The sequence below is a fragment of the Aythya marila genome (genome assembly GCF_965140915.1).
Source record: "Aythya marila genome assembly, chromosome: 13".
Taxonomy (NCBI): domain Eukaryota; kingdom Metazoa; phylum Chordata; class Aves; order Anseriformes; family Anatidae; genus Aythya; species Aythya marila.
In genome coordinates this window covers 16,140,563-16,167,600 of record NC_139054.1, presented here as the reverse complement: position 1 = coordinate 16,167,600, position 27,038 = coordinate 16,140,563, and the positions used below count along the sequence as shown (strand labels likewise).

The following is a 27,038-nucleotide window of genomic DNA, read 5'->3' as shown; positions in this document are numbered from 1 at the left end:
GAGCTTTCAGCAGACCCAAGTTAGCTCAGCAACGGGCACTGGCTGTGCTGGTCGTGCTGTACCGAAACCAGCAGGGCACAGCATGGTGGCAGGAGCTCCTGGAGCCCTGTCCTGCTTGGGATGTGCTCTGAGGTCCCTGGGGAAGAGCCAGTACAGGCTGAGCCTGCTTTGTGATAAGAGTATGGTCTTGTTGTAGTAGTTGTTGCTGGTCAGTGTGGAAACCAGTGGGGACGGGAGCAATGGGCTGTGGATTCGTCTGGGGAAGATGGAGCTCGTGTTGCTGTTGGAGGGAGGCAGTGCCCTCCTGCCGTGCTGTTCTGACGGACCCCTCACCCCTTCTCCCTCCCTCGGTGAGTTCCCAGTGACCCAGCGGCTTTGGCTGAGCTGAGGAAGGAGTAAGGAGCTCTGGATTTCCCCAGTTGAGTGTCGCCAGGGAGAAATCCGGTCTAGACACGTCTCCTTGGCGCAGAGATGCTAGTACTCGGTGTATCTAGCGAGCTGTGTGACATTTCCAGTCAGCGAGGAGCCCCGACGACCCTTTCTGTGCCAGTGGCTTTGCAGCGGTGCAGTCGGTGCCGTAAGGGAAGGCGTTTGCCAGCAAATTCAGTGACACTTAAGCAAACATCCTCTTGGCCCCCGTTTCTGCCCGTCCTTCTGTCGCCTTCCTGGAGATGATGTGGTCGCGGGGCTGAGCTCTCCAGGTTATTCCCAGCACGTAGGAGAAGGAGAACCCTGGGAGAAGCGTGAACATCCTCCCTGGTGGGCAGCCTCACCCCCGCTGGGTGCACGGTGGACTTGGACGGCCCCACCTCGTCCGTCACAGCAGCTTCCTGGCCTCCAGAGCACCGGATTGCTTTGTGGCGGGGAGGTCCCTCCAGTGCTCTCTCCCTACCTTATTAACGTCATTACTGACGTAATGACCCCTTCTGTCAAGAAATGGGACTCCTGGCCCTGAACATGAACTCTGCCACTTCACGTTCAGCTCCCACCCAGTGCTCAGATCCCTGCCCCTCTGCCCTCACCCAGTCTGGTTTCTGCCACGGCTGGAAACCCGCAGAGCAGATCGGGGCTTCACAGCTCTGTGCATCCTCACATGCGCCCGCTTTCTCCACCTGCCCGTTTTATCCAGGTGGAAGATGAAGGCTTTGGCCACTGCTTCTGGATTTTCACACAGCTGGCCAAGGGGAGTCAAGCAGTAGCTGAATGTTTGGGCCAGGCTGCCAAAAATGAGGAAATCCTGGCCAAAAACCTCCAATGAGTGGAGGCAGAGGGAGGTGGAGCATTAACGCGGCGAGTTCAGCCTCCAGCAGCTGCCTGCTCGGCCTGCCATCTCGTGCTGAGCCCTGCTGCTCCCCGGAGGGACCTCGGAGCTGGTGTGTCAGCGGGTGGCAGGCATCGGGGTCTGGGTCAGGGATCTCACGCTCCCAGTGCAGAAATCTCGCTTCCAGCCCCAGCTCTTGGGTGAGGCGAGCAACTTGAGCGCTCTGGGCCTCTGCTTCCCTGCTAGCATCACAGGTACTGCTTCCTGCCAGCCCTGCTGGGGGGTTCATTGCTTCGCATCCATAAAGCAATTTCGGAACACAGCCAGCACAGTTAAAGTGCTAATAATTTCTCCATCTATTCATTCATCTGGTGGTACGAGAAAACAGGGTGTTGCTAGAGATGAAAAAGGCCGTGGATGGAGAACTGCTGCAAAGTAGTGGTTTAATTGGCCTGCAGCACCACACTGACCTCGTGTCCACATATCATGTTTTATGAAGCACTGCATCGAGATTTTAAAGGACTGTTTAAACTTTCTTGCCATCATCCTTGCTGTTTGCCAAGCTAAAAATACCATTGTAAGGTTGTTTTGACCTCATAAGCCACGCAGATAGCTGGAGGTACTTTGAAGAGGATTACCTTACACTCCAGAAGACATCACAAATTTACACAGCATGAGTCAATTTACCTTTCACCGTAACATTGAATTAGATAGACTAGGAAAAAAATCAGAAGGGATATATGAGTCAGCATAACCTACAGCTTAGATTCACCTTCCTATTGCTCTTACTGTCTCCAGGAACTGGGGTTGCAAGAAACCAACCACGTCCTGGCTACAGTCAAAGGGACTTTGCAAGAAGGTGTAAAAAAAAAAATAAAAAAAAATGGTACGTGTGAGGGAGAAACTGTGATAGTTTAGATTACCTTCAGCCTTCTCTCCTACAATGCTCTCTGCAGAAACTGAAAAACAGCCTCTCCCAGCAGTGTGGCATTGAAATCACACTCAGAACAAGTGACACCTGTGTTCAGCCCAGTCTGAGGCCTCTTGTGTGACCGCGCGAGCCTGTGTGTGTTTGGATAGAGCAGAAAGTGCTCTGACTCTTTGCATTTACTGCTTGGTTGTAACCAAAACCCTATATCCTCCTTTTGCAGAGGTCCACCACCCTGCAAACACAAGGCATTACCAAAACTTTGCTTATTTTTTGCACGGCTGGTTTTCACACGTTGTGTCAAGAATCGAAGAGCTGCCACAATTTGTGATTAATGCTCTGGTTTTTACAACTCCTGGTTATCTTTGATTTAAAGCTGTAAGTTCAAGCAGATCAGGTCTTTGCATGTACACGTAGTAACTGCTGCTTATTTAATGGTCATCTTGTGGGTTAGCAGTATTTGAGGTTAGGAAGTTTAAGCTTATACATACATTTTGGTCTTATATATACATGAATGTATTAATATGTGAAGCTTTATACATATATATGTATATATAATGAGCTAATGACAGTGTGATGATCTCAGTTGTCATTTACTTATAGACAGGGGGCAAAGGAGTGACTTTAGCTGCAGAAGAGCTGCATGGGAACCTATTTTCAGATGAGGATCTTACAGCCACATCCTTAAGGTACAACCCCTTCCATAAGCTTACTCGTGCACTGACTCAGGGCTTCTCTTGGGCCCCCTTACAGTGTGAAGAGCGAGGTCAGGCTGCATGGTGACCGCAGACCTTCCTCCCTGCTCCGTTACAGCCCAGCACATTCTCCTCCACTCAGAAACACCTGTGAGGGAAAACTGCTCCAGTTGCCAGACGATGGCTGTGCAGCAATCTTTGCTCTCCCCTCCCCAGAAGCTGTGCTGTGCCAAGGGGATCGCTACAACCCAGGGAATCCAGCACTGCCCGAGCAATCCTTACCTGCATTTTATTTTTAGGGTTTCTCCTGGTAAGATGACAATCTGGTTTTTTGCAATGCTTAGCGTCGGTTTCTCAAAAAATTCGTCCTCAGCAAGACCTGACACAAATAAAGAAGAAACCATGGTTAGGCAGGCTATTCAGTACGGTTGGAACGGGCACAATGCAGCTGAGGAAAGCTTTTTGTTTTGTAAATAGTTCCTAAATTGGGGGCCCACACAGGGTTTAATTTATATTGCTGCAATTCAGTTGAGCACACTGTACCTACCGAGATCCCCTCAGTTTGTTTTTCTTTCCCTTATTCATCTCTTTCTTTTCTAACATGGGGAACCTGTATTTCTGCTAATAGTCTTCTTCCTTTTATTTAGAGCTGGCTGTGTTACTGGATTATTACAGTTTTAGAACAACAGATTCATTTCAAAAGGTTTTTACACACGTACAGAACTGGTGGGAATCAGGTCTTTGGGAAATAACTCGGTGCACGAGCTCACATATTACCTTGTAATCAATGGGAGGAGAGGTAACAATAATTCTGGGAGCAGCTCTTTCTGATTCACAGCCATGAAACATCTGCTAAGTTAAAAACACATCAAAAGCCTCCTGTTTTCCGAAGAAACATTCACTAATACTGCACTGGAACCAAACAGCAAGCTGCTTTCTTTGAGGCAAATGTAAAAAAATAAAATTAAAACTAGTGCTGCCAGGTAGTTCACAGTGATGTCTGAGACCCCATCCCTAGTGCTGGTGTAACAAGGTTTGTCAGGTCACTCATGACAGTGGGCTTTAGTGACAGCAGTGACAAAGGCCTCTCTCCTCATCATCCCCATCACCATCATCTCCTGGCTCAGGAAACATCTCCCGAGCAGCCCCACTTCGCAGGGCTCTGTGGGATCAGGACAGGTTTCACCTCACCCCCGCTGCACTGATGAGCGCTCGGTGCGGCTCACGCACCACACAGCTTGTGAGCACAGCCACTGCACCGTGACAGCCCCACAGACACGGGCACTGAGAGGTGCTGGGATGCTCCTGAGCCCTCGCAGACGGCCACGTGCAGGGGCTGCTGACATTCGTGGCCGGAGTGAGGAGCTTTGGCAGGTGGGTGCTGCGCGGCCCCGCGCCCCGAGCGCTCCTGGCAGCTGCTGCAGAAAGCCGAACGTGAAACCCTCCTGCTATCGGAGCGTTCATCTGTGGCAATATCACTTTAAGAAAGTGAAACTGAGAAGAAGCAGAAGTGAGGCTGGCTGGGCTGCTTTCCTTGTCCAAATTCAAAGTAACATAATCAAGGAAAGGAGAAAACAGGCTTAGATAAGTATCTCAATTTCTAAAGCTCTGACATTAAAGCCGTATGTTTTCTTTCCCCTCCTGCTCTTCAAATCTCTATCTTCTTTGCCTTGAACTTGATAAGCCAGAAATCTTTAGCTGGGCTTATAAGAGGCATTATTCTCAGCAGAATAGTGAAGATAATGCATCTAACAAAAAGAGAAACATTAGGGTTTAACTTTTCAACTGGATGAAACAGTGATTTTCTTGCCTCCCACCTCCCATCTCCTCTCATCTCCTTTGTGCTGGATTCAAGTAAAACGCTCTGAGCCTGGCATATTCTCTCAGCGTGGAGAGTGAATCACTCCCACGTTGGAGAGCCGGGCTTCCTCCGTGAGCCGTTCAAATTCCCGGCAGAAACTCAGCGGAGGCCAGCTCATCTCATGGCACCAGAGTCCTTCCCGGGGAGCATCCTGCCCAGACAGCGTGTTCCTCAACCCCCCTGTTGGGCACACGGAGCCTCCCTACAGACCTGCAGCTCACACTGCACTGGTCCTGACCATGGCTCCACCATCAGAGACCTCCCAACACCCTGTTTTGCATGGTTGATGGCTCTGTAGCTCTGTCTCTAATGTCCTGTATAGAATAAGGAATAAATTGGAGAGCAAGTGGGAGCCTGGCCAACATGAGCTCCCTCCAGGGTGACATTGTGTAGCATGGCCCTACCTAAAAATTGCTATTGTGTGTAATGCTGTGGATGCAAAACGCCCCCTAGACTCATGGAGTCACAGACTCAAAATCCCAGAGTGCTTGGAAGGGACCTCTGGAGATCATCGGGTCCAAACCCCTTGCCAAGCTGGGTTGTAACAAGCACGTTACGTGGCATGGTCTGAGCTTTGGCATGTGCTGTTCTGTGGTGCTGAGGAATTTCACTCACCTAAGGCTAAGTGTTGATCTTTGCAAAAAGAAAACAAAAAAAATGGTCAATGTAGCTTTGGAAATGTTTGCTGAGTGCCATTTAATTAGCCAGCTGAGGGGGCTTTGGGCCCTGCATAGTTTTTCCAGCACGCAGCTACTACCGCGATCCGCGCCGGGCTGTTTGCGCTGACTTCAGCCAGGTCTGCTTTGACTTAGAAAATCCTGGGGTTTTGAATAATCCTTTCTTTGGTTCCTCATGCGCTGTCAATTGTTTTTAGGGCTCACAGTGGCTTAGCTGAAGCCTCGAGCTGGCCTTTTGAACAGGCCCATGAGGTCCCTCATGAGCAAGTGTGATGCTGTGGGAGGGGTGCGGGGTGCTGTGCCAGGCAGCGGGCAGAGCCCCGAGCTCATCTTGTGACCGGGGAGTAAGTGCTCGGGCTTTCATAATATCTGAGACTGGTTTTGCTAAGAGAAAAAAAAAGTATTTTTCAATTATTCTGTTTAGACATCTGAGATACTTTTTTTCTCAAAGTTTATTTTGGCTTCAGGAGCTGAAGAAAAGAATAAGCAAAGAGTAATTTCGGCGCGTTTCTACCCCATGGAGGACAGGAGGAGAAATTCCTCTGCCACACACATTTCATCCCCGCTGCCAGGTGACAGAGAGTTTTTCTAAACACAGCGTGTGCCTTTTCTGGCATGCCTGAGCCAAAGCTGAGTGCTTAAATGCGCCATGTAGCTTCGTTATGGTGCTCTTCCTTCTTTGTATGCTGCATGGATGTTCACTATTTTAATGTAGTTCATTTTAATTTTACAGCTTTAATCAGTATGTCTAGCATTTCTCAAAACTAACTAACTAAATAAATAAATTACAGCTAGCTCTGTACTTAGAATCATAAAATTGGAGAATATCCTGAGCTAGAAGGTACCCACAAGGATTGCTGTGTTCAGTTTCATAAGAAAACAGTCAGGACTTTAAGAAATGTCTCTCTCTGCCAAAGCAGGTTGACCACAGCTGGTCAAGAGTCTCGCAGTGCCGAGCTAAAGAGAGGCTTTAAGAAGAGCCCTGAGCCAGGACAGACCCTCTGACCAGGGCCTCTCTGCGCCGTTTCTGCTCCCAAGAGCTTATTCTCTCTGCCAGGTTAACATTCTGCTCCTGACAGCGCAGAAAACCCCAAACACAGCACATCGACACGGGTCCTTGGCAGTGAAATGTGGAAGGTTGACTGATACATTGTCCAGGGAAGAAAAGTATATTGAAAACTGCTTTTCCTGGGATAATCTGATTTTGCACCATAGCCAAGATGAAACCTGGGAGGATCCCCAGGCGGAGGGTAGCGTGTGACCTCCCTCACCTCTGCCAGATGATTCCTAACTCCATCTCGCTTGGCCGAGGGACATCCCTCCCACACTAAGCCTTGTTCGTGCTAGGACCATCGGTAAGCAGAGATAACAACTATTTTTAATCTCTGTTTCGCATTGTAACAGTCTTCCTTCAAGCATCCTTTAGGCACTGTCACTACCCAGTAGCTATGCCAAAAAGAGCGCTCACAAATGCTTGTGAGATCGAGCGTATCGAGGTTTTCTACGTGGTGACAGCTAATGTCAATATCGTACCTGATTAAGAGATCCTCTTATCCCTTTCGGGCACTGCAGCACACAAAGGAGGGGAAAACTGAAAGAACAGTACCAAAGAGCACCTAACCTCTGCGTCAGATGACAAAAAAATAACGTCTAGGCAAAGCGCAGACCGCTGTGCTGACAGCTAAATGAAGCAGGTTAGACCAAGGCCCTGATTCCACAAGGATTTGGGCACACAAATAGCTTTTTGCACATGATTGAACTCCAGGGACTATTCATGTGTGTAAAGTCACTCTTGTGCACAGATCTGGGCCCTAGGACACATCAGGTCCCATTAGGAAGGGCTGGAAGTCAGGGTTTTAGAGCTGACTTAGTAGGGAAAGGGGAGAGGCATAGACACGTTATTTAAAAACTCTGTCCACGGCTGACAATAGACTGGGAATACTTTTGTAAGCCATGCTTAACTTGGAGTGTTTCTGAAAGTCAGAGCCCAGATCAGGAACATAATCTGTGCTCTGAAAATGCTCGGGGGGTCACTGTGGGCTCTATGTGCATGGCCCTGACCACCCTTAATGAGATGGTTGCCAGTAATATGGATCGTGCAGACGAAGAGCTGCTACCTGTCCTGCCTGCCAGGGACAAACAGATGATGGCTCAGTCTCTCCAAACTGCTTTGTGTCTGCAGCACTAAATGGCACTGAGGAGAGACAATGTGCTGTCCTCTGAGAGGCCAGGGAACCTCATCACAAGGACACAGCTTGAGTGCATCTGGGAAACAAACAGGTACCAGTTTTAAAGGGTATTTTCATGACTGTGTCCCCAAGGAAATCCTATTTCCACTAGGATTAGAAAGTTCAAGGATTCAGTGAAAAGCCGTGTGTGTTTAAACCAACGGCCTGTAATCATTTTAGGATTTGTTTGAAGGTCACCCACTATGAAAAGAGAAAACAGTACTGCTGGCATTATGGCATCACAAGCCTTGCAATATTTGGTGTGTTTATCAGGTCCTCAGCTCCTGGAATCAGCTTTCACTTGTTATAATTGAGTAATTTTCTGTTACTTTAAAGGCTTAAAAGGACATTAGCAAGTAAGTAAAAAGACCCACCTCTCCCTCCCTTTTGCTGTGACTTTGGGTGGGAGAAGGACATATCATTTTTGATTCTGCCAGACTCATGCATTAATAAAATACCTTATGCTCTCTATTCTAAACACAATATTTTCTAAATTAAGCATTATTGCTGGCTTTGACTCTCCCAGCAAAGAAGGGATGCTCTTGTCTTGAAGATCTTGGCTTTAAATCAGGAGCAAACTTCTTTCTCCATTTTCTTCTTTTCTGCTGGCTAGTGGGTGCTCTGTCAAGCCACCTGATGGGCACCGAGCCAGTAGGGAGGGCAAAGGCCCCCCACGATGGGCTGCAGATGTGGAATGTGTGGGTCAGAAAGGGCTGTGTGCAGGTAGCTTACCCTCCAGATCTAACGTGGCTTCATCACCTCGCTCCCGTTTCATGGTTTGCTCAGGGAGTTCGCTTTATCAGGTTGTTTGCTCTCCTAAGCCTCAATTCTCCATATGTATATTGAGGCTAATAATGGAAGTCGTTTGTAAAGATTTAAACTCTTCATCTTTTCCTACACATGTGCACAGTGCTTAATGTATGAGGCCGTGCCCTCCTCCTCAGGTGCTGTCAAGGGCCACAGCCCCACAGGATGCTCACACCCTCCCTGCCGAGCTGCCTTTCCCGGAAAGGTTTAGGGGCCTAGGGCTTGTCCCAGCCCTGCTCTCACACGAGCTGGAAATGCCACTTCAGCAAGTGCTAGGTGGTAGGTCAGAGGTTGGACTAGGTGATCTTGGAGGTCTCTCCCAACCTAGCTGATCCTGTGATTCAGGGATTTGGTGATTCTGCTCCATGTGCTGCAAGCTGGCAGCCAAGCTGCTGCCCACCAGCCTGTAATGGGAACAACCCACCACCCTGAAAACTGCCCAGCGCACCATCTAGGCAAGAAACGCAAAGAGCCCACTTGCCCCCAGGTCTCTTGGGAACTTTTGAAGATTTTCTGTTTCGTTTTGCAAGAAGCATATCCTCCTCTTGGCTTCCACCTAGAAGAACACAGGAATCCCCCCAGGGAGTCCTGCCACAGCGATGCCCTGTGTGGGCATGTAGCTAGCCATCAGTGAGCTTCCATTCCTACAGAAGCTGAAGAAGTTCATACAGAATTAAATTAGTAATCAGTAACTCATCGGGGGAGATGGCTAAGATTCTTTCAGAATATCTGAACACTGGTGTTAACCCAAGAGTATCTGCTGGCGCAGCAGGCTTCATGCTTTTGTTGATTTTCCAAGCCAGAGGACCAGTATTTGTTTAGCTGATTCGTGAGAAAGGGGAGCAGTTCCCACCCATTCTTCCCCTCTGCCTGCTACAGATACAAGTTGTGTGCAGCTCTGCCAGAGGCAGGAGTTCGGATGTAAAGGTTCTCAGAGACAACAACAAAAAATTCAATCATTGCTCTCAAGTGGAGGAGACATCTACAGCACAGGGAAAACAACTGCAAAGTAGGGTGAGTGTTTGGAGATAAGATAAGACATTGGCCCTACTCTTGGGATTTGTTCCTACAAGACTTTTCCTCACCCATCGATGCATCAGCATTTCCTGATGAAGTGGCACAGGGTCACTCTGATTTCCTCCTGTAATCAGCAGAAACACTTCAGCAAGGCCACCTGATTGCTTTGTGTGCTGACAGTTAAAAAAACACCGTTAATTAACAGGAACTTCACTCTGATTTTTGGTAATCAAAACATAACCTTTGGAGTTTGACTACACCTGCTCAAAGGCAACTCCCTGAGCGTGCAGTGCCATGAGCTTTCTCGTCTTTCCATGATAGGGATCGCCGTATCAGTTGCAGATTTATGGAAGGAGGCCACAGAAAGCAGCTCTAGGTCAAAATTGTTTGGTCTTTGGTGGCAGCAGCTCATTAATCAGAGCCATTGTTTTCCCTCTGACACCGCAGAGTGTGGAGTCCTACAGAATGACAGAGAGATCACCGCCCTGTGCTTATGCTGAGGTACAGAGGGGGGGACACGTCCGTTCTTTGTGACTGCGTGACAAGTCCAGAGCTTAGATCTACAGCCATAAAATAAACAAGAGATCTGGGAAAGGAGGTGGCAACATCTGCAATCATCTGCCATGCACTCAAGCACAATTTGAAGTATTTAGGAAATGCAGCAATCTCATGTTGATGGAGAAAAGGCTGGGAATGTTGTTATTTCTGGATCTAAATTATGGCAATTCCTCTGGGAAAGAGAAGACCTGGCACATCTCCACGATTAGCAAATATGCAGACCCGGTGGGAGAGAGAGACACACACACACAAAAGAGACCATGCTATGCGTGGAAGACTTCAGGGGAAGAAAAAAAAAATCAAAATATGTGAGGTATGAAACTGTCTTTGCCTCTCCCCCGATGTGGTCTCCTGAGAACAGCTTAGGGTTGCAGATGCAAGTGTTTCCATTGCTTCCCAGACAGGATTACTTCATGGAAGCTCCGGACATAGCTTTCATTCTTCCTGGACTTGGCCATCCCGAGGAGAGGGCCCGTTCTGGTGACAGGGCTGCGAGGGAGAGCAGCACGGGCGCGGGCTGGCCCCGAGGAGGAACCCAGATGGCAGCAGCCCCTGCAGGAGCCCTCCAGGCCCTGCGCTCCTGCTGCAGCCCACCACAGCCCTGCCCTGCCTGCCCTTCGCCCGTATGGTAAGGGACTTGCTGCTCTTTGGTCTTCAGATCCAACACAGCATTCGTCTGGAAGTGAACCTGGCCAAGGTTTCGCTTCTTTCTCCAGAGCGCTGAGTGGGAAATGGGAAGGTGGCGAGGTGGGCTTGGCCTGTCCCCACTGGGCCCTACCAGGCTTTCCTGGGTCACCTCACCTCTTTTAGCCTGTGAACTCCTGGGAGTTTGTTTGTGTGCTGGTGGACAGATCACTTTTATCACTTTTATCAGCCCAACACATCTTCGTAGCTACAGACACTGCCCAGGTTGTGACTCCTGCTTGTCAAACCCCTACACTCAGTTCCCTTTAATCTAATCCGAATTGCCCCATAGAGGGTAATTTGTATGCCGTGTACACGGTGAAACTTAGAAAGTTTCGGATGCTGTGGAAGGAACGTTTTTAAACACTTTTAATTAAATTACTTTATTATTTTGAGTAGCTATCAGCAGATTAGCTCATTTATCAAGGGTGACATGTAAGGCTGAAAGTCAACAGCCGTAATTCACAGACTTCATGTGTGTCACACAGAGCAGCACTAAACACTGTGTTCACTCACACATCAATGGGATTGAATTTGGCACCTCTCTATATTTCTTTCAAAGTTATTTGTTTTGTACAGCTGCAAATAATGAAAGCAATTGTTGTGCTGACTCTGTTCCAAGAACTATTCCCCAACCTGCTCGTGTGCACAGAAAGGATCAGTCACTATGGAAATCTATCTTGATTTGGGCCAGGACCTCTCGTGAAAAACAAGTAGTAAATCTGTTGATGCAAGCACTGATTTCTTTCTTGCTTCTACCCAGTTTTAACATTTATATTGGACTTTTTATCTGGAGTAATGGACTGCCTGTATTCGGGATAAGAGTAAATGGAGCTCTTTAGCCTGGTTATTTCATTAAAGAAAATGGATCTTTTATTTAAACTTAGAGCATTGGTAGAAAAGTTTTCTGATGTTTTCTTGACCGTACAATTTTATATCTTTCTAACCCTTTTCTATTGCAGTGCCAGTAACCATCAGATTAAAAAAATAAATAAGGCAGTAGTTTTATTTTCTGCATGGACATGATATGATAATTTAGATATATTTTTACTTATTGATCACAACATTACTGCACGCCTCTTGGCAGGCTGGCAATGTAAATGGTGGTTCCCATACGATGGCAGCACATCCTGCAGGGGGTCTGTGGTACACCAGGGCAGTAGTAAGGCTGCATGCGGGTCCTCTGCTTGCAAGGCAGGAGACAGGGAGCGTGCAGTGGGGTTTATTTTTCTGAAGGCCCGAGCAGTTGCCCTTCATTCGGTGTTCAGAAGGCACACAGCAACCCACGCACGCACCAACCAGCTAATTCATCCTGACTGCCAGCAGAGGTCAGACTTTAAGCTGGCAACATAAACTCCTAAAAGGGATTTCCCTTAGGTCCCCATAAAAGTTGCTAACATCAGAGACCAGCAGTGGTGAAATGAAATTTTTATGAGAAGTCAATAAAATAATGCTGTTTTCACACATGTCAAAGATCTGTTCTGGTATCTGGTCATACAGGCACCCAGAGCGTAATGCTGGGGTTATAAATCTAGTCTAGTCCCATCACCTTTGGAGTATAATCATGAAACAACTTTCAGCAGTAATTTAGAGCTATCAGACTTGTTTCAGAGGGAGACCTCTGGTACCATACGGCTTGGAAAATAACACTCATAAATTAAAAGCAAACAGAGATTAAAATAAAAGTCCTTCAAGTTAAATATGCTGGTAAATAAAGTTTCACTTGGCCACACCGCATGAATAATGCACTGGCCAGCATTAACCCAACACACAACCTCAGCTGCCATATATATGTATACTTACAGAGCTGCTGAGGGATTGGAATTTGAAATCCACCTAATCTGGCTATTTAAGTTCATAGCCAGAACATGTATTAACAGAGAAATTTTGCATATAATATAAGGTAATACTAATGTGCAACAGTCTTTCAAACTCCTGGGTCAATTAAAATATTGTACTCTAAGTCAGCATACACCTTTGACAATAAGATTTCGTGACAATTCATCCTAAGTAAAAGAGTTTGGAAAAGTGTAAGATGGATACCCTAGAGAGACATCAGAATGACCAGAAAGGAACAGGAGAGAGAACTTATGACATCCCTCAAACTCTAGTTTAGCAAAAACTGTGTTTCTGTGAATTGTAAGGACTTTGCCTTCAGCCTCTGCCTGCGTGTATCAGGTGAGGAGGATGCTCACTCCTGTTCCTCCTCTACCATCCGCAGCCTAAATTGGTGACTCCCAAGTCTCTTCTTGTTTCATCAGCCACTTTCTCAAGAGACCGTTGGGAAACCCTCAGACTAGTTGTAACATATCCTTAAGCCCTGAACAGCACAGAGTGACCTTCATAAGATCTGAAGAAAGATGCTGTTAGCCCAACTGATGGGGTTTATCGGGATATGCCGTGTGGATCCGTTCTGGATCCCGTCTTTGCTTTGTACAGGGAAATGATTTGTTTGCAGTGATTTGAGTCAGTAGAGCCACATGAGGCTTAAGGGGGAGACTAACAGCACCTTTCTTTTGCTTTGGTTTGGTGCAAACTGCCTAGATGTGATGGACGCATTCCGAAACTTGGTAGCCTGGCCTTCAATGAACATGAAGTTCAGGGAGGAAATCTGTTCAGTGGCACACAAGCCAAAAAAAAAAAGGAAACTTGTCCCTACAGCTAAGCTGGTGGCTCATCTCCAATGAAGATGAAAAGAATTCATTGCTGCAGAGATGTTTGTTTTTAGGAAAGCATGGGTTTACTCGCTGGTATGATTTTAGAGTATCATTTTCTCTGTGTTCTTTGATGTTCAGTCAAGGATCAATAGCCCAAATACATGGAAGAGAACAGTTAAGATACTAAATATACGTGTCTAGATCTCTGCTTTGTATCTTGACTCTGACATCTCTGGTGTCAGGGATGATTCTTAGGCAATTTTGTCTCAACATTGTATGAGTGCTCTGCCAGTTTTCCATATCTCAAGCAAAACTTTGGTATGGTTTAAAAGATAATCTGTCATTTTTCTAATCTGATTATTTGCCAGGTTGTCTAAACCTGCAGTCCAAGAGCCCTCTCAGTAGATTTGATGCTACTTGCTGGCACAGTACACTGTGGGGACCTCTCGGTGCTACAACAATAAAACTTGTAAATCAGAGTGCTTAACAGGAAGGGCTGGGATCACGGGAGGTCCAATACCAAGGGCAGCTATTTATCTGCTTTTACAGTTGCAAGTGGTAAGAGCCTAGGGAGAGGAAAGAAAATCTTCCCAATGTTGTTCTATCAGCATGTCTAATTCATCTCCCAAAGGAAGCAACATTCCCTATCTTTAGGACTATTTAAAATTAGATGAGATAAAGCGTTAGGAGATGTCCTTCAGAAAACATTTGCTGGTGACCTACATGAAGCAATCTCCCAGTGCTTCAGCTGTCACATCTAGGGCTGTATTGGGGCCACGCTGTCCCGCTCAGATGGCCTGCCAGGGCCGGTCTCTTCTTTGCAAACTGCTTTGGTACTGCTTCAGCACGGCTGGGACTCAAAGGCAGAGTGGGCGTGCTGGGCTTTGGACTCAACTGTCCATAAACCAAAACTCAGAAGAGGACTGCAGCTGTTTCTAAGAAACAAAGAGCTCAGAGAGGAATTTGGATGAGGGTCTGCTGAGCGCTGAGAGGGTGGCTTGCAAAACAGCCTCTGACCGTCCTCCATGGCTAAATCCCAGTCAAGCCATCAAGCAAGCTGACTGCCCGCTGCCCACCAAGTGCTCGTGGGTGAGTTGTTCAGAAAGGCTGCCTCTTGTCCCGGGCCACGTGCCCTGAGGTTTCCTGCTTGGAGCCTTGCTGGTGTGAATCCAGCAGGCAGCCCTGCTCCCTGGGGGTGTCGGTGGGTCGTGTAAGCAGCATCGTGCAGCACACCAGTGGAAACCGGGTAATGTGTGTTCTCAGGCCTTTTGCAGAGTGCTAAATTCCTCCTCTCCATCACCCAGCCCTCTTTTCTAAGAAAAATATCAGCTTGCATGGAAACACTTCTTTGTACAGAACATCTGTGTCCTCCTGCTGATGAATCACTGACCTGCAGAAGGAGGAGGCCAAGGGAAGGTCACGAGAGGGACACAATCAGAACGGGGAAGGTGGATGGTCGCAGTGAAGCAGAACAAAAGCACACACCCAGTTAGCATTATTTTATTAGCTTTTCTGGGGCTATACATCCAGAAGTAAATGAGCCAGAGCCTCCTAAGATCAGCCCAATTGATGAACCACACTAAAGAGCAATGAATTTGATCAAATCACAAAGATCATATGTGTCAGAAAAGTGCAAATTCCAAATGACAGTGAAATCTGCTTGGCAGGTAATGCCTCTGTTTTCTCTGTTTCTGAACATAACCCATTAAGAAGAAATGGGCTGAAACCAACTTTGGACTTGACGCTGGAATCTGTTTTCGATCAGCTCTGTGCTCTGCTTCTGTCGGCTTTGTGTGCCTGTCTCAAGAGGTTTTACTTTTTTTTTTTGGTTTGTTTTGAAGGGTGGGAGGTTGCTATTTTGGGAGATGAGATAAAAGCTGTTTGCTCGAGAAGGGGAGAGAGAACCGAACGATCTGCTTAAAACCCAGTCCCCGATGCAGTTAGGTTTCCGCATCCCCAGGCGATGTTACGTTATCTCCTGCCTGCAACCTCCCTGTGTAGTTTGGCCTAACTAGGTCTGCAAGCTGGTTTCCTCGCTGGCTTGCATTAAGCTGGAAAGTACCAATCAGACCCAGGGAATTGGCTGCAAATCGTTTGTGAAATCCTTCTTAATGACAAAGTCCATCAGGCCGTGGAGCAGGGCTTCAATCGCTTCCTTGCAGCCTCCACCACAGCTACCCTGACGTGACCCCGGCTGCTCCCCTGTTTGTTAGGCTTCTCCGCAGCTGTGACATAATGTTTTTGATGGCAGGGCTTGGAGGAATTCTGCTTGTGGCAAAGCAGGAATCTGCTTCGAATTAGCGCTGCACATATTTATCAAGTCTACGTAGCATGGCTGCCTGTTGACAAAAGTCCCTTCTTCTGTCCCCTGCTGCTTTCCAGATTAGCTGGCTGGCCCTGCGAAGGTTCGGAGGAAAGGCAGCCGCCGCTGTCTGGGCGCAGCCTCCTACGAGCCCTGAGCGGGGCAGCAGGTGGGTGATCCTCCAGCTGGGATGCCCCGAGCTGAGCCTGCTCCTTTAGGGCCGGATCCTGCTTCTTGGTTGGACCTTGAGGGGCTCTGCGAGGGGCTCACGCACTTCAAGGCTCCCTCGGCTCGCTGCCCCACTGCTGGCAGCATCCTCCCTGCTGCTGCAGCAGAGCAACTCCCTCTGCAGCCAGGTGGGTTGGGTCGCAGCAGCTCACATCGGCATCTGAAGGAGCCACGGCACCGGGGAGATGATTGCACGGTGCCTCTGGAAGCCGTGTGTTTGCCTTGTGGGACCCTGCTTTTAAAGGTTCTTCACTGACTTTCAGGAAAAGAAAACATTGCTGGGCACCCAGCAGCAGGCCCGGTTTGCATTAAAGCCACCTACGCCGCTTAGCAAAAGCTGGGCAGGAAATTCTTCTTTTTCATGTCTAAATATTTAAGGTCTATTTATTTATTTTAATTCCTGTTGTGTGTAGGGATAAAACAAAAATCCTTCAAAGGTTGTTTTTTATTTATTTATTTATTTTTAATTTTTATTATGAAAAGCAGCAACAGAAAAAGACTCGTCTAAAAATAGCCATATATTTAGGGCAGCCCCCGGTAGTTGGAGACACAGATTCAAAGGCTTGATTCTGCCAAGGAACTTGGTGTCTCCAGCATCCTACACATGCATCTCAGTGACAGGGGCATGGTGTCGCTGGGCTGTGAGCAGAGAAACCATCCTGGCTGCAGAACCTTTCCTGGAAGACTGCATTTACCCCAGTCACTTTGGACACAAAATTTTGTCACAGTGTAATTTTCTAATGAAAAGCTCTCTTGTTATAAAAAACCAAACTGGTTCTATTCTTACTACTGATTTCAAGCAGAGCAGAGATAAGCCCACTGCTGTTTTCTTTTCCTAAAAAGTTTCCCTTTTCAGCCCAAGAGTTTATTGCAGCTCCCATAGATAAAACGTTCAGTCACTCTTTGAAGAATAAGATCAGTTCTTGTGCTGGATAGTTACGGAAATCAACAAATGTGACTCTAAGAGCAATTAAATGAAGAAAGCAGCTTCTGGTTTTGGAACTCTCTCCTGACTATTTCTTGCAGAGTAACAGAAGCCCTGATAAAAAACACACAGATCTGTATGAAAATGTCGAGGAGAAAAGAGAACCATGGAAGCTAAGTGAGCTCTGAATGAAAGCAAAGAGAACACCACTGCCAAGAAAGAAAAACATCACTGCGTGGATTCAGGCAGGGACAAGTACCAAGGCTGGAGATGGAAGAATAATGGAAATGCACACAGACAATTAACAAGGTTCCTTCCCATACTGAATCCATGCACAGAGCCGTGAACTGCTGCACTACGAACCCAGAGAAGCGATTCTGATAGGGAAATCCAGATCTGAGGCCCTGCAGAATAAGCGAATGGCTTGTCAAGGCAGAGCATTAGCTGGAGTCCTTACTTGTTCTTTCAGAGGTCTGTTCCCCTGGTTAGGCAGTACCATTTTTAGCATGGCATATGAATTTTGGTCTGTGGACTATGCTACTGAAGAATTTCTCCATATGCTAAAGAAAAACAATGGGTTCTCTGTGTCTCTTGCTGAGTGTGGTGGTACCTGTGTGCTATACATATCTGAGGACGAGGGGGAAGCAAAGCCAACTACGGTCAAACAGATGCATTGAAAAAGCAAGTACTGCACAGTCAGTTAAAGGTGGGTTTTGTTTTGTATTTTTTTTTTTCTGTATGTGTAGTAAGTTCACGCAGACGCCTGGATCTGCACAACGAAGCCAGAATGAGACCAGCCACTAGTCTAGCCAACAACATGCAATACTTTGACTGAAGGAAACATGCTTGCTTTCCAGCTGGAAAGAGAAGCTGACCATTTTGCTGCACTCCTAAGATATTGAAATGTTTATATCAATTTAAAACAGACTCTTGCAGAGAGTACAAAAATAAAGAATTTTCAGGCAGAGACCTCAGAGGCCAAGTTGTAAACCCTTGGCTAAAAGGTCTTAGGGTAGAAACAACTGCAGAGCATTAACTGCATAGCAGTGGTTCATACAGGAGCCGTAAGAGTAAAGACAGTATTTAGGAAGATTGCGAGGCATTTCATGTGGGCTTCAGCGCAAGGTCACAGGATGTAAGAAGCTTCGGGAGTATCCAAAAAAAAATAAAATAAGTTGTTTGAGAGTAAAAATAGCTGTATGCCAAGCACCAATCCTGCAAACCTTATTCACAAGAGCTGCTGTGTTGATATGAACATCTGTCCTGTGGGACGTGACTGGTTGCCCAGGTTTACTGCACCTTGCAGCCCAAAATAAAGAGATCGTGACACTGGGCAGTGGCTTGGTAATGAAGGGGCAGGTTCCACTGTGAGGAAACAGAAACTCTGATGTGCTCACAACACCTCCGGGAAGGAGGACAGCGAATAGTTTTTGGCATTCTTAACTTAACTGAGCTATTTTATAATTACAAGTCCTTAAAACAAGTGTTAGATCTGTTTAGCTTTCTAAAAATCTTTCTAAAAGGTTTCTGTTTGTTTTTCAAAAAGTTTTGTTTGTTTGTATTTTGGCCATGAAAATACAATTCATCTTAAGGGATTTAATGTGATTGTACAAAGATATCAAAAAAGCACGATTCAATAGCCTACAGCCTGTTACATGGCTCTTGAAAACATCATCCATTTCATACGAGCAAACCAGTACTCTCCTGAGGTGTGACTGCCACACAGCCCCCTGCCCACACAGAAGTGCCAATGTTTGGGTGCCCTCCTAGGGCCTGACTGAAATCTGAAATTATTTGTTCATCAGCTGGTTTTCTCCCACTCTCCACGAGCAGCATTGCAGACTGTACAGCCTGGCGTGCTTGCAATGGTAAGCATAACCTGTTTACTTTTTAAAAACGTATATGTATGAGTAATTCTCTGTGTGATTCATTTAGCTGTCTTTGTTTTGCCTTAGACCAGTCCCGCGGTTATTTTAGAAGATGTGTTATTTTATTACTGCAATGAACAAAGGAACTTTCTCTTTTCCCTGGTTTTCACAAAAATGTGCGATGTTAGGAAGGGGTCAAAGAGAGAATTTTCTGGTTTTCATTTGAAGTCTCCAGTTCTAAGCTTGGTTAGGAGCTTCCATGTGTCCTATATGGGCTTGGACCCTCCCGAAGCAGTGAGCTGCAGTAGGGATTGCATGCAGCTAAGACTTCAATCTCTAGCCCTTCCTGGGTATCCTGTTCAGTGGTGAAGCAAGGCCAGTTACAGTAGATCGAGACTGACTCTTGCACTGGAAACAGCATTTTAATCTCTTAGACTTTCCTACTTTCCATGAATCTTACAAGCCCGCTGCCACGTGCCTTCCTATTTTGGGAGCTTTATTCATTCTGCTTCAAATGGAAAAGAAATTTGCAGGTGTGTTGTCATATGGTAGAAGGATTATAGTTGTAATTCAGATACCTAGCAACAAAATAGAAGGCAATGAGAAGGCTCATGTAGGAGCCTTCTGTTTGCAAACTTCTGCAATACACTAATTTTTCTGTTCCACTGATGCTTCCTTAGCAGAACATTTAGTATCAAAAACCTGAATCCTGAGGATTTGGACAATAGTAAAATGCAAAGCTTCTTTCTCCCCTTTAAGCTCTGCTTGAACAGTGAGGTTTAGGATCTGCAGTCTTTGCTGACCCTCCAGGAGAGCTGCAGGAAGAGGGAGGAAGGGAAATTGTTTTGTGTTCAGATCCAAATATAAAATCAGCTCAATGTTCTTTTCTCCCTCATCAAGAGACTTGCATTCCTTCCCTCTCCCAGCTTCCCCCGACACTGCAAGATCAGTGCGTTTGGGTGAGTCCTTAAAGCAAAGTCCAACAGAAAAAAAGTAATCCAAGTACAAAGTTGAATGTTCTTCTATTTAAAATGCAAAGAGGATAAAATCTGCAGCTTTAGTTCTTCTGTTTTCTTAAAAGAAAAGACCTCTTACCCCAGTCCTGTGCAGGATTTGGCAAAAGAGAGAAAGGTGCTTTCAGCTACCAAAGCCCTCGAACGTCTCACTCTCATTAAAAACTGTGGTGAGCTCCTCCTGAAGCTCACAGCTTTGGTTACCTACCGTCCCCACCCTTTCCGTTCTCATACCAGGATGGGACTGGGGCTGGCTTTGAGAAAAGCCAGGGAGGTTTTCTTTTTGTTTTTTTTTTTGTTTTTTTGGCATTGTATTTTCATGGACGAACACCAGGAGTTGATCTAGGAGGCATCCACAAGGTGCCAACAAGCCCTGAAACTTTGTCTCTCTCCTAAGAACTAAACCTAAGGCACTATGGCAGGACCTGTTCTTCCCAAAGCAGAGATCAGCTGCTAGCACCTCCAAGCCACAGAGCTGTGGGAGGGCAAAACTTGGAGCTGCTGCCTTGGGTGATGGTGCACCCCTCGCCCCTGTTCACAGGGGCTCACTGTGCACGCATTCAGCTCAGCCTTCTTCTCATAATGTGCTTTCATCTCTCCCCATTTTAAAGAAAGCACTGAGCACCCCACCCTGTCCTACAACAACTGCTGAGCTATTTACCACTCTGAAAGGAAATCCCATGTCACAACCCCTAGGAGCGCAAGGAATAATGTCCGGAATTCCTTTATCTGTGACTAGGCCTGGCGCACAGTCTCTTTCCCGTCTCTTAAGTATACACAAATATATTCTTTTCTTTTGTCAAGGCAATGGGCCCAGATTTTAATGACGGTTTATTAAAAAATAATTAAAAAAAAAAAAAAAAGGTTTTGGCAGCGCTCAAGAACAAACGTTCTCTGTGTTTAGGCCCCTTTGTTATTCAAGGTGAAAAGTGGCTAGAAGGGAAAATGAATCACTGGTCTTTGCCCTCCATAGTAAATTTGACCTCCACTGTTTTAACAGCACCTAAAATTGGTGTTTGGGGCTAACCAGGGAAACAATGCGGTAAGTCTCATGGCTGCTTCCTACGACGATTTTGCTTAAATTGGTCAAATCATCTCTTTGGGCACTGCAGTCTTTTTTTAACCTTCGGCTTCAAGGCTCCCGCTCGGGTCTCCGTGCCAAGTTGTGCTCAGCTAAAGGCCGTGCTTATCGCGTGCTGGCAGCCTGCAGAGTGATGGAGTAAAAGATGGGCACTACCAGCTCTGGAGCAGCGCTGCCCTGGGCCGAGAGGACAGAAAGGAGGGGAGACGCCATGTGTAAGCACCCCCAGGCGTGTGGGCCCGGCGCTCCTCACACACACCAGGCCTCACATCGCTGCTCCATGAGGGAGGCGGATGGAGGCCCTCGCACCACTGCTCCATGACAGGAGGCAGCTGGAGGCCCATCTGTCCAGCCAAGCTGTCCTGCCAGGCCTCCTGCCATGTTCGTGCCCTTCCAGCCTGGCAGCTTGAAGCCCCAGGGCCTGACCCGCTGGCATCTTGGAGGCAGCTGCACGGACGCCGAGTTTTGCCTCCTTGCAGGCCAGCAGAACAATGCAACCTGGAGCAGCAGCTCCAGGGGAGAGGGGAGGGAAATCTATAGTAGGAAACGGCTGGGAGCGAGGAAGTTGCAACAGAAATATTGGCACCAGCAGGCCGAGGGAGGCGGGAGAGGCAGGCAGGAGAAGGAATCTTTCCAGGAAAAGAACGTTCGTATCAGATACTTCCAAAAATAAAATATCATTGTGTCGGAGAAATGTTTCAAATATTGGCAGCGCTGCTGGCTTGGCCCGCCACTCTCTTCAGTGGATCCAGCACCCTTGCAAATCAGTTTGAAAAAAGTGTTTATGATCCTTCACTGTCAAGCCCTCCCATGCAAAGAGAAAGACGCACGCCAGTGGGGACCGCAGAGCCGCCCCAAGTGATTCATGGCACCCGCTCCTCACGGGGTGGTGATATTAGAAAGCTGACAGCCTTGTTGCAGTACAAATAAGTCACCAGCTGGAGTTTACTGGCTCTTTTATTTATATTCCTACAGCACGCAGGCAATGCCAGATGTGCTGTCCCTGATTCGTGTGTATTATGTTTGATGTCTCTCATCAGAAACAACGCTGGGCTAAATCCAGAAACTAAACTGTTTTTAGCAGAGATAAATATTTAGGCAAGTCAGTGACTGGCAAGAGTCTGTCCCTCCCTTCGCATCCCCTTTCAAACTGAAATAAAGGTAGCAGCTCAGCATGAGCACATCAAAGATCTTGTCTACACAGGGGAAGCACGGCGCGCTCTCACTGCCGGCTGAGCCACTGCCTTCCAGCAGGCTCCAAAGAAAGGGGAGGATTTGGCAAAAGGGGGCTTTCCAGGGGCTGAAACCAGAGCATTCACACTGCATCCCATCTACGAGCTGGACCACAGCATCCAATTAGCACCTGCTCTTATCTGTGTGCTGTCAGGCTTTCTCCTGTCTCTGGGGCACGGCAGACTGTGTTGCTCCTAGATGCTATCACAGACTCTGACAACAAGGAGGGAATAAATCACACCACTTGCCCTGCCTTTTGTCAGGTGTGGATGTGTGTGTAATAAGCTGACTTTGGATGTCTGTTAGTGGTAAGTCTTGATTTTCCTTTGCCCTGTGTGTTCTGGTCCTTGAAGTGTAGGTAGAGCACAAAGGTTTCAGTTGCAGGACACTGTATGGAGAGGCTGCATGCGTAGGTTTTTTCCTGACTTGCTGACAAAATCACTCATTTCTCCACTCACAGAGTAAACTACACTATGTGACTAACTCCATTACACTCCTCTGAGCTTTGTTCCAAGGTCTCCTGAGGATGGCCTCTCTTTCCTACATTGGGATTCTCCACAATGAGATACTTGCACAGCCCTGGCTTGCCCATCCTTCCCACATCATAGGGGCTGCCTTGGCAAGAAGCCTTTGCAGAGCAGGAAGGATGGTCTGACTGTGCAAGGCTCACGTGAAGGGACTGAAGGAGAAATCCAGGTGGATCTTCTCTCATTCAAGTCAGCCATTTCACTGTGGCACAGCTCTAGAACTACCCTGCTTCCAACAGAAATGTACAGGATGCTCTGAACTCCTAAGGGAGATGCCGAGGTGTGGGAATTCAATTCATGCAAATCAAAGTAAATTAGGCCCTGCCATTACCCCACACTGCCAGTAGCGGATTGAAGGTCACCTCACTCGTGACTGGGCTTGTGTTTCACAACTTAATTTGCTTGACCTTATTTTCCAAACTGTCACACGCAGTGAGGAGATGAGCCCATATATTACAGACCACCTAGGCTTATGTCGACTGTGCTGGATCACAAACACTCCTGCTTCCCATGTCCAAAAGTCTCACCTTGGTATTTCATCAGCATTGTCCCCCAAAGGGAAACCCATTTCTATATGGTCATGGGCTTATTACAAAGGTTCTGCATCACCTTGACTGCTTCAAAGAGATGAGACTGTTGTGCAACAGAACTAGAAGGCAGTTCTCAGTTTCACCAGCCCAGGGTTTCAAACTGCATACATGTCATTCCTAGCAACAATGATTGTGGATGCAGGTACTATGGGGAGAACACAATGTGATGATACCAGTTATGAAGGTGAACAAGCATCAAAAACTTAGCACAAGTACCCAAAGTCCTGGACAGAGGGGTTCAGAAATACCTCCCTATTTTGTATCCTGCCCAATATCTGCTTTTGAACAAGGTCAAAGAGATTGTTATTCCCATCAGAGTGTTTCTGTGTTGAAATGTGGAATTTCTCAGGAATTTTTCATTAACATTGGCTTTGGCAGATAAAATATTGGCTATGCCAAAGACAACAAGCTTGGGAATATGTTGATCTTAAGCACAAAGATACTGTACTCAGCGCTGCAGTTCACTACAAATGGATTGCCCCAACTGACAAGTAGAATAATAACCATGAATATTGATAATGCCCAGGTGTTTTGTTTTATGTATGTATTTTCCTCTTAATTAAAATGATAAAAGTAGCATATTCCAATAAAAACTCATTTATGCCGTCCCATTTTAAATGAGAGAAACTGTTCAGTGAGAGATTAAGAAATTTTAATTCTAATTTAGCTTGGTGCAAAGATCAACTTTCTACCTCCTCAATAACACGCTCTTTTTTAGATGGTGTAACTACACGTGAGAAGTGCCATATTGCTGGCCGAGTGTATCAGAAGAAGTGGCTGAATGAGCGCTTCGTGTTCTGTACCCTCTCTGGACTTGCTTCACAAATGGAGTTTACCAGGTGAGTGTGGAATTTGTGTTCACCATTGTCCAGAAACCCATCTCACCCCAGGTCTCTTGGCACTGGAGGCTCCAGTAACAGTCATTCTGGGAGGGAGAGAGGGAGACTTCTCCCCCTCTTGCTAGATGTTGTCAGGACACCTCAATACATCCCTCACCCTTAACTGATCATCGCACTGGGCTTCAGTGAGACATGTAGGTCCCTGAGGCATCTTTCTGCACGTTGGGCTCTGTCTCTGCAGCCTTCTGCAGAGGACTGCTGCAGAGTTACTTTATTCCCAGAGCCTTGCAGCATGCCTTTGTCTTCTTCAGCCACGTCACAACCCCACTCACGCTGTGGCTCTGTGCTTTCTCTCTCTCCAAACCCTAACTCTAGACACTCCCGAGGTCCAATACACGTCCCACCAGGGACTTCCCCCCAGACTGGCCAGGACTGAAAAGTTTGGCCAGTCCTCAGCCCTTCCTGGCAGCCCCTTCACAACCCCACTCACACTGGGACTCTACTTTCTCTCTCTCTCTCCAAACCCTAACCCTGACCCTAACCCTACCCCTAGACAGCGCCCAGGTCTAACACCCACCATCTTTTGCTTTCTCCATGGCTATGCTCACCCTCCAAGAGCCTTTTAGGGTGAAAGTCCAACACCCTGTGCTGAAAAATGGGGAAGTCTTTTGTGGTAACTGATACTTAAGCCCTAGCTTAAGGTTTGGGTAGGAGCAGACTTCATAGGAAAACACCCAAGTCTGTGCCAAAATGGCAATAACAATAATAATCGTAGCAGCCTGCATTTCTAAGATTAGTTGTGTGATCGCTTACAAAGGGATTTAACCTTGCAACATGTTTGTGAGGTTGGTAATTAATTGCTATTATATACTGCTGGAAACTGAAGACAGATAAGATAAGTATCTTACTTAAGGTCATACAGGAAGCCTGCAGCATGGCAGGAATTAGAAGTCAAGTTAATTGGCTCCCAGTTGTGTGCTGAGCTGCAGGATCATACATGGCCAGCCTCTCTTCAGCTCCACAGGGGCTGGAAAGAGCTGACACCAGCAAATACCTGGTGTGGACTGCAGTGTCCTCTCCTGTGAGGGTGGCCAGTGGGGCAAGCACGAGAGGCAAGGGGGAAGTAGCACGCAGCAGTATTTGGAGCCTTTGCTGCATGCTGCTCATTCCTCTTCCCGAAAAAACATGCAAATTCTAGAACAAGCGTGCTCCTAGAAAGAGGGACTTCTCCTTTTGCTTCCTCAATTTTGATAAATCCACTATTTGTGGCACAGTCTGATACCTGTAAGTACCTGATTTCTGCTGGGTGAATGCACTGAGAATACAAATGTGCTGTGAGGATGTGAGGGCTACCTTCCTTTTCTGAGGAGGGGAACCTCCTCCTGAATGTCAGCACAAACACTCAGTCACACGCCAGGCTCATTAACCAGCTCTCCAAAAAGCACCTCCAACATAGATGTGCACAGGGGAGACGAGAACAAACTCTCAATCTGGAATCCTTTAACTGTAACAGACACTCAGCAGGGGAAGCCATTAGACAGGAGCTGAAAATTAGCTTTGCAAATTTCTCTGTGCCAGAAGACACAGTCAAAATGAAAACCAAGAGGCTTTTTGGACTATGGTTGCAATTGAAGTGACACTGCATGTGCGTGTGCATGTGTATGTGTGCTTCATGATTCCTCCAAGGAAAGCTGCAGCATATGTGTGGGTCAAGAGGCTGAGAGAGGCGCTGCGTTAAAAGAAATTTGAGAAAAACTGTAGCCTTGCAAGCCCTGTGCATCAACGCCGTGCACCTGGTGGTACCCAGGTAAGCAGACTGTGCATGGCAGCGTTAGCAGGGAGTGGTGTGTGAGACACACCTTTTGGAAGGGACAGGCAGCATTTCAGAGGTAGGCGTCACACTCCTCAGACTGTTCAAAGGTGTTTGCAGGAGATAGGGTAACAATGCCTGACCTAGTCTCTAATCTTTTTCATCAGCTTGGCTCTGTTCCCATGCAAAGTACATGAGAACAAAACATGTTAGTGCAAAAGAGCAGCGGAGAAACCCAAGTTCTGTAGCAGTCTGTCTGGAGGACAGGGGAGAGATTAATTTTTGACAGTTCAGGCAATGCCTACCGTGGTATCCCAGTCCTAATCATTGCAACCTTTAGTGCCTCAATATCCTTGTAGCTTTAAATGGCTTCTTCTCTGGTGATGGAAGTGAAAGATGAAGTAAAAACGTGGCTCCCACCACTGCAGTGCCTGAGCTGCGTTTTCTCTTCGCAACGTTTATCGCCCCAGCTTTCCAGGGAGGAGGGGAAGTGCTGGTTGTCCTGATTTACACAAGGGCAGAGGCACAAAAGCAGCAAACATCTCTGTTCTGGAGTTAGCCATCTGTCAAAAACATTGCAGGTGTGCCCCCAGGGGAGCTCCCCTGAGGCGTTTCTCAAAGGACAGGGAACCAAAGTTGAGCTGCTTCCACGTCGCAGCTTACATCCAACCCCTTGACCACCTTGGTTGGTTTGGAGCACAGCGCCTGGCCAGCACCACCCCATCTCCGTCCCAGCTCAGCCCAAACCCTGCAGACCTGGCCTGGTCTCCTCTGCTTCTGGCCCTCCTGGCATCACCAGCGGCATCATCGCCACCGCGTCTGCCCGAAGCACTTCCACCCCCAGCCTGGGCTGCAGGGAGGCTGCTGGATGTGCAGCGTGTCTAACAAGACAGCAGTTCAAGGCAGAGGAAGACATAAAACCAAATTATGCCCGACTCCACGTTCCTAAGAATGTAAAGGAAATGCAGGCAAAAATGAGCTATACAGCTACAGAAAGTTAATGTATGCTCATTTGTGTATCAGAGCATTGTCCGGGGGAGCTCTCAGTTTCCTCTCAGGATCTATAATGAATAGGCCTATAAGAGAATGTTATGGCAGCAGAGATTTCTCTTTTCCTACTATTTAACTTAGAACAATATAGAATCAAAACAAAAAGGCAGCCTTTCAAAGACCAGCAGTACAATACACGCTAAGGACATCACTTCAACCTTAAAATGAAAGAGCCCGGGAGACCTTTGCCCTGTGTATG

The 27,038-nt window shown here is 47.1% G+C and overlaps 1 protein-coding gene across 2 annotated transcripts in view; it reads right to left on the bottom strand.

Annotated features, from left to right (window-relative positions):
* Window positions 1-27,038, bottom strand: part of LOC309882993 (vascular endothelial growth factor receptor kdr-like) — a 131,753-nt gene that overhangs the window by 93,557 nt on the left and 11,158 nt on the right. For both annotated transcript variants that reach the window (XM_082770611.1, XM_082770612.1), the window contains exon 2: window positions 3,167-3,263. In XM_082770611.1, coding sequence (XP_082626737.1) covers window positions 3,167-3,263 — 97 coding nt within the window. The remainder of the gene's footprint in view (window positions 1-3,166; window positions 3,264-27,038) is intronic.